The sequence below is a fragment of the Cetorhinus maximus genome, chromosome 1 (genome assembly GCF_964194155.1).
Source record: "Cetorhinus maximus chromosome 1, sCetMax3.hap1.1, whole genome shotgun sequence".
NCBI lineage: Eukaryota > Metazoa > Chordata > Chondrichthyes > Lamniformes > Cetorhinidae > Cetorhinus > Cetorhinus maximus.
This window is the reverse complement of record NC_135879.1, coordinates 68,970,478-68,983,177: the sequence shown is the minus strand read 5'-3', so window position 1 is coordinate 68,983,177 and position 12,700 is coordinate 68,970,478. Positions and strand designations below refer to the sequence as shown.

At 44.8% G+C, this 12,700-nt stretch overlaps 1 protein-coding gene across 1 annotated transcript in view; it reads right to left on the bottom strand.

Annotated features, from left to right (window-relative positions):
• The window catches only part of ablim2 (actin binding LIM protein family, member 2), a 397,169-nt gene that overhangs the window by 199,266 nt on the left and 185,203 nt on the right, over positions 1-12,700 (bottom strand). Inside the window, exons 8-9 of the mRNA XM_078542183.1 lie at positions 6,685-6,743; positions 5,026-5,103 (exon numbers count right to left, since the gene is read on the bottom strand). Coding sequence (XP_078398309.1) covers positions 5,026-5,103; positions 6,685-6,743 — 137 coding nt within the window. The remainder of the gene's footprint in view (positions 1-5,025; positions 5,104-6,684; positions 6,744-12,700) is intronic.

Below are 12,700 nucleotides of genomic sequence, written 5' to 3'. Positions count from 1 at the left end.
TGAATGGCTACATGTTCAGCAGGGGGCCCAGGTTTGTGTGAGGCAAGCAGCAATTAAAGCAAACCTGCACTTTTTAAAGCTCATAAAGGAGAAGTGCATTCTGGCTGCAGCAGCTCATTTAATAAGCTGGAAAACATTTTAGGAGTGGCAGGACAGACCCAGCATGGATGGCAGCACAGTGTTATACAGTCGGGAGGGAGTTGCCCTGGGAGTCCTCAACATTGACTCCGGACCCCATGAAGTCTCATGGCATGGACAAGGAAACATGGACAAGGAAACCTCCTGTTGATTACCACATAGCGGCCTTGCCGCAGCTGATGAATCAGTGCTCCTCCATGTTGAACACCACTTGAAGGAAGCACTGAGGGTAGCAAAGAAGCAGTATGCACTCTGGGTGGGAACTTCAATGTCCATCACCAGGAGTGGCTCCGTAGCACCACTACTGAATGAATTGGCCGAGTCCTAAAGGACATAGCTGCTAGATTGGGTCTGCGGCAGATGGTGAGGGAATCAACAAAAGGGAAAAACATACTTGACCTCATCCTCACCAATCTGCCTGCCGTAGAAGCATCTGTCCATGACAGTATCGGTAGGAGTGACCACTGCACAGTCGGTGTGGAGAAGAAGTCCAGTCTTCACATTGCGGATAACCTCCATTGTGTTGTGTGGCACTACCACAGTGCTAAATGGGGTAGGTTTCGAACAGATCTAGCATCTCAAGACTGGGTATTCATGAGGTGCTGTGGGCCATCAGCAGCAGAATTATACTCAAACACAATTTGTAACCTGATGGCCCGGCATATCCCCCTCTCTACCATTACCATCAAGCCAGGGGATCAACCCTGGTTCAATGAAGAGTGCAGGAGGGCATGCCAGGAGCAGCATTTTCAGGACATATCTAAAAATGAGGTGTCAACCTGGTGAAGCTATAACACAGGACTACTTGCATGCCAAACAGCATAAGCGGCAAGTGATAGGTAGAGCTAAGTGATCCCACAATCAACGGATCATATCTAAGCTCTGCAGTCCTGCCACATCCAGTTGTGAATGGTGGTGAACAATTAAACAACTCACTGGGGGAGGAGGCTCCACAAATATCCCCATGATGGGGAAGCCCAGCACATCAGTGGAAAAGATAAGGCTGAAACATTTGTTATAATCTTCAGCCAGGTGTGCCAAATGGATGATCCATCTCGGCCTCCTCTGGAGGTCCCCACCATCACAGATGCCAGTCTTCAGCCAATTCGATTCACTCCATGTGATATCAAGAAACGGCTAAGGCACTGGATAGTGCAAAGGTTATGGGCCCTGACAATATTCTGGCAATAGTGCTGAAGATTAGTGCTCCAGATCTTGCTGCATCCCTAGCCAAGCTGTTCTAGCATAGCTACAACACTGGCATCCACCCGGCTATGTGGAAAATTGCCCAGGTATGTCCTGTACACAAAAAGGACAAATCCAACCCAGCCAATTACAGCCCCATCAGTCTCCTCTCCATCATAAGTAAAGTAATGGAAGTGGCACTTGCTTAGCAATAACCTGCTCACTGACGCCCAGTTTGGGTTCTGCCAGGGCCACTCAGCTCCTGACCTCATTACACTCTTGGTTCAAACATGGACAAAAGAGCTGAGCTCCCGAGGTGAGGTGAGAGTGACTGCCCTTGACATCAAGGCAGCGTTTGACAGAGTGTGGCATCAAGGAGCCCTAGTAAAACTGGAGTCAATGGGAATCAGGGTGAAAACTCTCCAATGGTTGGAATCATACCTAGCACAAAGGAAGATGGTTGTGGATGTTGGAGGTCAGTCATCTCAGCTCCAGGACATCACTGCAAGAGTTCCTCAGGGTAGTGTCCTCGGCCCAGCTATCTTCAGCTGCTTCATCAATGACCTTCCTTCTATCATAAGGTCAGAAGTGGGGATGTTCGCTGATGATTGCACGATGTTCAGCACCATTCACAACTCCTCAGATACTGAAGCAGGCCATGTCCAAATGCAGCAACATCTGGGCAATATCCAGGCTTGGGCTGACATGTGGCAAGTAACATTTGTGCCACACAAGTGCCAGGCAAAGACCATCTCCAGCAAGAGGGAATCTAGTCATCGCCCCATGACGTTCAATGGCATTACCATTGTTGAATCCCCCACTATCAACATCCTGGTGGTTATCATTGACCAGAAACTGAACTGGACTAGCCATATAAATACAGTGGCTACAAGAGTAGGTCAGAGGCTAGGAATCCTGTGATGAGTAACTCACCTCCTGACTCCCCAAAGCCTGTCCACCATCTACAAGGCTCAAGTCAGGAATGTGATGAAATACTCCGCTTGCCCAGATGAGAGCAGCTCCAACAACACTCAAGAAGCTTGACACTGTCCAGGACAAAGCAGCCCGCTTGATTGGCACCACATCCACAAATATTCATTTCCTCCACCACCGACGCACACAGCAGCAGTGTGTACCATCTACAAGATGCACTGCAGGAATTCACCTAGGCTCCTTAGACAGCACCTTCCAAACCCATAACCACTACCATCTAGAAGGTCAAGGGCAGCAGATAAATGGGAACACCACCACCTGGGAATTCCCCTCTAAGCCACACACCATCCTGACTTGGATATATCGCTGCTCCTTCACTGTCACTGGGTCAAAATCCTGGAACTCCCTTCCTAACAGTACTGTGGGTGTACCTACACCACATGGGCTGCAGCGGTTCAAGAAGGCAACTCATCACCACCTTCTCAAAGGCAGCTAGGGATGGGCAATAAATGCTGGCCCAGCCAACGAAGCTCACATCCTGTGAATGAATAAAAAAAAATGGACATGCATGGCTGCTCCCTCTTCACCATCCTGGGGAGATGTTGATCAGCATTAATGACATGGTGTTGCTGAAGCCATCCGCCATGACAATATATTCCTGCCTTAAGCACCTTCTGAAATCTCATTTCACCCTGATCCCGCAATCTGGTATGAAGTAGAAGCTGCAAATGGTGTAACCATGCACCTCTTGCTTTTCCCCCACATTCCCTACCCCAACCCCAACCATCCCCTTGCGTATTTATGCTTTCAGATACTCAGGAACTGCTGCCTGGCCAGCCAGTGGTGTCTGAGGATGAAGGGACAGTGGGACAACAGAGCCTTGAGGAAGAAACACTGTCACTTGATCTGATCCTCGTAGCCACCAGCTCAGATGCTGGCACTGCACATGCCTTAAGAGTGTTGTATAGAGGCAGGATCTGCATCTGTGAGTCAGCAGGCATGAATGGGCTGCAGCCAGGCCCAGGGAAAGGATAGATCTGAGGCTGCAGGTCTGAGTCGGGGAGATGGCACAGTTATGTGATCACTTCCTTGGTGAAGCGCAGCCACTGAAGCACTGCTCCTGGCTTAGGTGCAACTTAGGAGAAATATTTTCTGAGGACCCTCAGTGGGCATGGCCTCCTGCTGACAGCCCTCCTCCTCTTGCCTCTGCAAGCAGCTTATCTTTTCAGCTGACTTTACCCTATTTATCTGTGGTGCTGCAGTTCAAGGGAAGATACAGCTCACCATGTTGAGAACAAAGTGGTGTACTCAGGGGCTTTAAAAATGCACAAAACTCCTTTCAAAGTTCCATCACTAATCCATCCCGGCTCAAAGAACCTCTGTCAATTCCTCCAACAACACACTAATTCCACTACTCTGCAGCAGCAAGTAGATAATTAGAAGCACCTGATCTGCAAGTTGGATGGTAATGCCTTCAAAGAGCGCTGGTTGAGGTTGGGGAGGGGGGAGTGGTCAGCGGGGGGATCCTTTGTGCAGCTGAACGTCCATTCAGCTATGCATGTTAAAGGCAGCAGGATTGCGGTCCAAAATAGCAGGTTTGTTGTCAAATCAAGTGTTACATGCTGACTGACATCATGATCTTCCAACTCTGCACATTTCCAGTGCATGTACCAGATACCTGTACTAGCATCCTTCACAACATGGTTATCGGTGCTGGAAGACATTGAGAGCAGAGTTCACACCATTCTTTATTCCTCAACCAGCTCCTGTAGTGCCTGCGAAACCAGCGGTGCTCTGCAGTCAAATTTTGCAGCTGCAAACTTTGATCAAAAAGGCACAACAAACACATTGTGGGCCACCGAGTATTTGTTCAGTAACATGTAGATAGCAGTTAAGATAAAATGGTCAAATTAGAATACTGCTTATGGATGGTGACTTAATTTTCTGATTAAAGTCTTAAATGACTTGAAAAACATATAAGCTCTGAAGCTACGTAATGTATATAATTGTATATAGGTATAATATGTATAATTGTATATAGGTATACAAAGCTAATACATTTATCAGAAATCAATCTTCCATTAATAAGGTGGGTTGTAATTATTAAACAAATATTCCTGTTAGCTTCATATTAGCATAATATTACCTGCTTAAGAAATTAAGTTTTCAAAAAGTAGCATGCATTTGCTGTTTTAATGTTTTACTTTCTTCATCCCTTCTCACGTGCCTCTTCACACACCACCACCCCCAAACCAACCACCCCCCACCCACCTCAACCCCACCCAGTCCAAGTTAGGTAGCCAGGTAGAGAATAGTTGAGCTTGCAAGCATCTCCAAAGGCACTTTGCTTTTTGCTTTTAGCTTTTTGTTTTTATCCAAAGGCACCATCTGTGTTGCTCTTAGGATTAGTCCAATAGAAAGTGTGTTTCAGCCTTACATACAGGGCTGCATATCGCTCAACTTTTAAACCTCTGGCAACAATCCAAGCTAAGACTGATGGAATTTCCCACGTGACAAACCACAGTTTTAACTAATAAAACCACTTTGATTTGATCTCAGATCTTTTTATTGGGAGATAAATATTCCTGTCCTGTAAATACTTGGCTTATTTACCTTACCATTTCTCATATGCACAAACTTTCAAAATATTCATTTGTGTTAATTTTTGTAAGAATTTTGTAGCAGGGATATTTGAAAATATCTAACTATGTTATGGCATTACTGGAGATGAGTATCTGTTGTCTAAAAGGTACTGCTGAATAAACTTACATATATAATACGGCTTGGGGACCCTGAAGTACTTGAGGCTGGAGCAGATGTGATGCTCTCAGAAGAAGTATGGGTGATCTAGAGGCAAAGCAACAATATTTTATACACATCTTCAATATCAAAATTAGAAGCTATGCCCAATCCTCTAAATAAATGGAAAATGTACACTCAAAACATGATGCTTAGGCTTTTCACATGAAGTAGTTGTTTCCTGACTTCACCAGTATTCATGTTCACATTCTGACAGTGATAATGCATTGAGGTCTCAAGATCCATGTAAATCTCAAGCCTTCATCCATTATTCTCTTACTCCAGAATCACACTGAATGTCTTATTGGTGAAGCAAGCAAATCATAACAACACTAAGATAAAAGCAAAATGCTGCGGATGCTAGAAAGCTGAAATAAAAACAGAAAATGCTGGAAAAATTCAGTAGGTCTGGCAGCATCTGTGGAGATGCTGCCAAACCTGCTGAGATTTTCCAGCATTTTCTGTTTTTATATCATAACAACACTGTTTTTCCTCTTTATTTTCTGCACATAATTCTGCTTTGAAGTGTAAGATTTATTTCAATTTGAGAACTATGAACATTTACAACACAGAAAAATATTATTTGGTTCATTGTACCTTTGCTAGCTATTTGCTAGTGCAATTAAAAACGAATTCCACTATCTTCTATCTTTCTCTGCTCCAAAATGTATCCAATTTTTCTCTATAGTCTGCTTTATAGTCTGTGTCAACCTGTGGCAAAATACTTTGTGCTCTGAACAACCTTCCATGTAAAGAAATTTCTCCTCATCCGTCTCCTTTCTCTCATGGTGATTATTTTAAATTGTTGACCCCTCATCACTGATGAATAAAGGAAACAGTCTTTCCCAATTTACCTTTTCTTGGTACGGTATGGCTTCATGCTTCCACATCTCAGAGTTTATTTAATTCAATTGGTTTCTGCCTCCAAGGGCAGTCTGTAGGAAAGCAACTGGTTCACCCCCAATTTAGTTATTTGCATCTAATACAGGATCTACCAGTTAATTGTTGTCTTATATTCAATTATTCCATGCATTCACTTAAATGTCACATACGTACGATTATTTATGTGAAACATCTTTTCTTCAGTGTTTATTAAATGTCATATGTGCACAGCTGTTTGTTAGGTACATGTGGTACTTGTATATATAATATTAATTTGCTTTCCCCTCTACTCTAAACCATATTAAAAAAAGCTGCTCATCGCAGTAATGGAAATCTTAAAATGATTACATTAATGGCATTATATAAATATCAATTGCTGAAATTTTAAAACTCAGTACCTAACTAACACAATAAATCTTTGTTAATAGCTCATATTAGAAGCTGACAAATCAAACCTGCAATGTTGTGAAACATAAAATCAGCAATAAAAAAGTTCTACTAGAACTAACAAAGAGTAATGAGTTATTGGAATTTGATCAATCATGACAGAGTATGGTAAATATTAAAACTTAGGGCAGAGTTTTCCAGCCCCATTGCAGTGGAGATGCGGCGGTAAAATGTGGTGAGCCGTTCAAAAGTCCATTGACTTCGGCGGGACCGTAAAATCCCACCGGCGTAAAGTTCCGCCCTTAGGATTTTAACTCACATCATTTAGTTACAGATATGCTTATGCTTCTTTCTCCTTACCTTTTGTTTTTCTTCAGCCCTGGCAGCCTGTTTACAGACTGGGTGCCAGATTAAAATACCTGCAGCAAATGAGAAACAAGTAATAAAATGTAATGGTAAACATTGGAAAATTATTAGTAATTTTCTACTTAATTTAAATAAAGTACAAACTTTTGTTATTTATAGCCAAATGTACATTTTTTTCACTTTCTACACAGTTCCCGTCACTGTGCACAAACAGCCCAAAGGTAATTAGTGGATTGAGGCATCTGAGAAAAGTGTCAATAGTGCTATTACAACAAATTAAAATTATGCACGAGGACTAGGAAGAATGCGAAAATAGGAATTTTGCCTGCTATATAGATGGGTTCAAGATAGTACAAAAGGGGATGGCCTATTCCAAATGGGAGGATTACAGTGTACAAGCAAATGCATGAGGTTATTTCTTTTGGAATCTTGACTGTGCCGGTTGGCATTTAGTGAGAAGTAGAAACAAGTAAAATAAATTCTGATACAACAGAACTTAAATGCTACTTGTTCATATAATACCATGGATGTGGTGTTCCTTTTACCCGGAGTACAGGGTCATCGCACTTGCACCACTGATTCGTCCTTGGCCTGTCCGCCTTGCTGATGCCTAAGATGTCAAGTAGATAGGTTCTCATCTCTCACAGTACCTCGGACACTGGAAGAGTTTTTGGGTGTTTCAAGTGCTGGTTCTGGTGAAGGTTTTGCCATTGAAGATTGGGCTTGTGAAGGATCAGAATTCCTTTCAGCTTTCATCCAGCCCCATCATATGTATGTCCTCCATTTTGCCAACCTTTCTTTGCCAGTGTTTGCTGGTATGGCTACTTCTAGCGGTTTCTCGAGCGGTGATGGGTTTTTACAGGCTGAGGGTGCTAGCCCCATACCCAACACACCTCCTTTTTCAACCAGGCTTGGGATTGGCTTTGGCAGAGACAGACACAGAGGAGGAGGAAGATGAATTCTATCACCAATTGCAGGAAACGTCGGACAAGATAACCAGCTATGATGTCAAGCGACTGATAGGTGACCTAAATGCTAAGCTCGATGGCAACTGGTGAGGACTGAACAGTACAATCAGGCCTCATGGGTCAATGAGTATGCTCAATGGAAATGGTGAGCGTCTGCTGGCCCTCTGCAGCAGCAATGGGCTCAGTATTGGGAATACTTTCTTCAAACACAATGATATCTACAAAAAATCATGGAGGTCTCCAGACGATAACATCCTGAATGAGACTGATTATATATGCATCAGCAACAGGTGGAGGACATCAGTACAAGATATCCAGGCTTGTCGAGGTGCTGATGCAAGATCTGACCATCACCCTGTGTTAGGCAAGATCCACCTGAAGGCAACAACTACAAAGTCACAAAGGCCACCTGCAATCGAGAAACTGAAGGAAAAGGAAATGTTGGACAGTTTCCGGCTGTCACTCGCCAACTGATTCAAAGTACCACTGAGATCAGGCAACATCGAGGAACAGTAAGAAATCTTCAAAAGAGGGATTGAGGAGAGTGCAGGAGACACTAGTGGATGAAGGAGAGGAACCAACAAGGAACAATGGATCACTAACCCGACGTGGAACCTAAGGGACTGCCTGGAATAAGCGACAGCCTGGAATAAGCGACAGTATGGAGTAAGCGACTGCCTGGAATAGGCGACTACCTGGAGTAAGCGACAGTATGGAGTAAGCTACAGCCTGGAATAAGCGACTGCCTGGAGTAGGCGACTACCTGGAGTAAGCGACTGCATGGAGTAAGCGACTGCCTGGAGTAAGCGACTGCATGGAGTAAGCGACTGCCTGGAGTAAGCGACAACCTGGAGTAAGCGACTGCCTGGAGTAAGCGACAGCCTGAAGTAAGCGGCAGCCTGGAGTAAGCGACTGCCTGGAGTAAGCGGCAGCCTGGAGTAAGCGACTGCCTGGAGTAGGCGACTGCCTGGAGTAGGCGACTGCCTGGAGTAAGCGACTGCATGGAGTAAGTGACTGCCTGGAGTAAGCAACAGCCTGGAGTAAGCGACTGCCTGGAGTAAGCGACTGCCTGGAGTAAATGAATGCCTGGAGTAAATGACTGCCTGGAGTAAGCGACTGCCTGGAGTAGGCGACTGCCTGGAGTAAGCGACTGCCTGGAGTAAGCGACTGCCTGGAGTAAGCGACTGCCTGGATTAAGCGACAGCCTGGAATAGGTGACTAGCTGGAGTAAGCGATAGTCTGGAGTAAGCGACTGCCTGGAGTAAGCGACTGCCAGGAGTAGGCGACAGTCTGGAGTAAGCGATAGTCTGGAGTAAGCGACTGCCTGGAGTAAGCGACTGCCAGGAGTAAGCGACTGCCTGGAATAGGCGACTGCCTGGAGTAGGCGACTGCCTGGAGTAAGCGACAGCCTGCAGTAAGCGACAGCCTGCAGTAAGCGACAGCCTGCAGTAAGCGACAGCCTGCAGTAAGCGACTGCCTGGAGTAAGCAACTGCCTGGAGTAAGCGACTGGCTGGAGTAAGCGACAGCCTGCAGTAAGCGACTGCCTGGAGTAAGCAACTGCCTGGAGTAAGCGACTGGCTGGAGTAAGCGACAGCCTGCAGTAAGCGACTGCCTGGAGTAAGCGACTGCCTAGAGTAGGCGACAGCCTGGACTAAGTGGCGCCTGGAGTAGGCGACTGTCTGGAGTAGGCGACTGCCTGGAGTAAGCGACTGCCTGGATTAAGCGACTGCCTTGAGTACGTGACTGCCTGGAGTAAGCGACAGCCTGGAGTAATTGACTGCCTGGAGTAAGCGACTGCCTGGAATAGGTGACTAGCTGGAGTAAGCGACAGCCTGGAGTAGGCGACAGCCTGCAGTAAGCGGCAGCCTGGAGTAGGCGACTGCCTGGAATAGGCGACTAGCTGGAGTAAGCGACAGTCTGGAGTAAGCGACTACCTGGAGTAAGCGACTGCCTGGGATAAGCGACTGCTTGGAGTAAGCGACTGCCTGGAGTAGGCGACTGCCTGGAGTAAGCGACTGCCTGGGATAAGCGACTGCCTGGAGTAGGCAACTGCCTGGAGTAGGCGACTGCCTGGAGTAAGCGACAGTCTGCAGTAAGCGACTGCCTGGAGTAAGCGACAGTATGGAGTAAGCGACTGCCTGCAGTAAGCGACTGCCTGGAGTAAGCAGGAATGGCTGGATAATTCTAAGGTGCAAAGGGATGTAGGTGTTGTACCACATGAGTTACAAAAAGTTAGTATGCAGGTACAGCAAGTAATTAAGAAGGCTGAAACAAAAACAGAAAATGCTGGAAAAACTCATCAGGTCTAACAGCATCTGTGGAGAGGAAAAAAAGAGTTAACGTTTCACGTCCTTATGACTTTTCTCCGAGCTAAAGAGAAGCAAAAATATAACTTTACACTGTTTAAGGGGGGTGGAGCAAGTGAAGCTGTATAGAAGGCCAGTGATAGGTGGAGGCAATAGAGAGATTGCCAGAGATGACATGGACAGAAGGACAAAGGGGTGTTAATGATAGTGATACTGGCTAAAAGAGGCATTGATGGTGGTATTAAGGTCAGAGAGCAGAATGTGATAATGGCAGGACAAAGGTAAGCGTTCTGGAAAGAACAACATGAACAAGGGACAGATGGCCCTTGTGGGGGTGGTGTGTAGGGAGGAGACGGTGATGGGAAAAAAGATTGAAAATAGGATAAAAGGTGGGGATAAAACAATGAATAAAAATGAATTTAACTAAAAATAAAAATAAGTGGATAAAAATAAAAATTAAGAAATGACAAAGAATATTGAAAAAAGGGGGAAAAAGGGGCTGAGGATGGAGGTGAGACTTCCTGGTCTGAAGTTGTTGAACTCAAGGTTAAGTCTGGAAGGCTGTAAAGCACTTAATCTCCTTGTGCTTTACCGCCTTCCGGACTTAACATTGAGTTCAACAACTTCAGACCACGAACTCTCCCTTCCATCTTCAGCCCCTTTATATCCCTTTTTTCAATATTCATTCTCATTTCTTAATTTTTATTTTTTCATTTTCATTTTTTATCCACTTATTTTTATTTAAATTCATTTTTATTCATTGTTTTATCCCCACCTTTTATCATATTTTCAATCTTTTCCCCCACCCCCCACCCCACCCCACCCCCACAAGGGCCATCTGTCCCTTGTTCATGTTGTTCTTTCCAGAACGCTTACCTTTGTCCTGCCATTATCACATTCTGCTCTCTGACCTTAACGCCACCATCAGCACCTCCTTTAGCCAGTATCACTATCATCAACAGCCCTTTGTCCTTTTGTCCATGACATCTCTGGCAATCTTTCCTTTGCCTCCACCTATCACTGGCCTTCTATCCAGCTTCACCTGCTCCACCCCCGTTAAACAATATAAATCTCATTACATTTTTACTTCTCCTTAGCTCTGAAGAAGAGCCATAAGGATTCGAAATGGTAACTTTGTATTTTTTCTCTCCACAGATGTTGTTAGACCTGCTGAGTTTTTCCAGCATTTTCTGTTTTTGTTTCAGATTTCCAGCATCTGCAGTATTTTGCTTTTAATTAAGAAGGCTAATGGAATGCTATCCTTTATTCTGAGAGGGATTGAACATAAAAGTAAGGATGTTATGCTTCAGTTATACAGGGCATTGGTGAGACCTCGCCTCGAATGCTGTATGCAGTTTTGGTCTCCTTTTTTAAGGAAGGATATAAATGCATTGGAGGCGGTTCAAAGGAGGTTTACTAGATTGATACCTGGAAGGAGTCTTATGAGGAAACGTTGGACAAACTGGGCTTGTTTCCACAGGAGTTTAGAAGAGTGAGGGGTGATTTGATTGAAGTATACAAGATCCTGAACGGACTTGACAAGGTATACGTCAAAAGGACGTTTCCTCTTGTGGGTGAGTCCATAACTATAGGGCACTGTTATAAAATTAGGGGTCACCTTTTTAGGACAGAGATGAGGAGAATTTTTTTCTCTCAGAGGGTTGTGCGACTGGAACTCTCTGCCTCAGAAGGTGGTGGAGGCGGGGTCATTGAATATTTTTAAGGTGGAGGTAGATAGATTCTTGTTAGGCAAGGGAATCAAAGGCTATCGGGGTTAGATGGGAATGTGGAAATTGAAACACAAGAAGATCAGCCATGATCTTATTGAATGGCACAGCAGGCTTGAGGGGCCGAGTGGTCTACTCCTGTTCCTATTCCTTATGTTCTTATGCCTCTGCTGTATGAGTGCACCAGGCCGCTCAATGTGGAGGCACAGAATGAAGTACTGCACACACGAACATATGAACATATAAAATAGGAGCAGAAGCAGGCCATTTGGCCCCTCGACCCTGCTCCGCCACTCATTAAAATTATGGCTGATCTGTTTGTGTTTCAAATTCCACATTCCCATTTACCTCCGATAACCTTTGATTCCCTTGCCTAACAAGAATCTATCTACCTCTGCCTTAAAAATATTCAATGATCCCGCTTCTATCGTCTTCTGAGACAGAGAGTTCCAAAGTTGCACAACCCTCTAAGATAAATTTCTCCTCATCTCTGTCCTAAAAGTGCGACCCCTAATTTTAAAATAGTGCCCCTTAATTCTGGATTCACTCGCCAGATGAAACATCCGTTCCACGTCCACCTTGTCAATACCGTTCAGGACCTTATATACTTCAATTGAGTCACCCCTCGCTCTTCTAAACTCCAGTGTAAACAAGCCCAAAATCTTGGGGGACTTGGAACAAGCCCAACAACATCTTGGAGGACTGCCTGAAGGTGTCATTATCAAGTTGATTGCAAAGTATGCAGGGCAGCATCTTGGAAGAACTCCATCTCAATGTTGTCCTGCTAGTCATTGGTAAGCAGAATCCTGTTCCAAGTGCCAGTGGATTAGCTGGTGTGCAAGCCTCAGATGCTGTATACCCTCAAGGTAGCAACTCAAAGCAACACTGCATGAACGCCTTGCAGATGCCTTCACCTTTGCAGAATCAAGCTTCCAGGCTTTCACCCTGTTTATAATATTTTCCTCCAATTTTCTTCCTTTTTCTCATTGATTTCCTTTTACCTCCTTG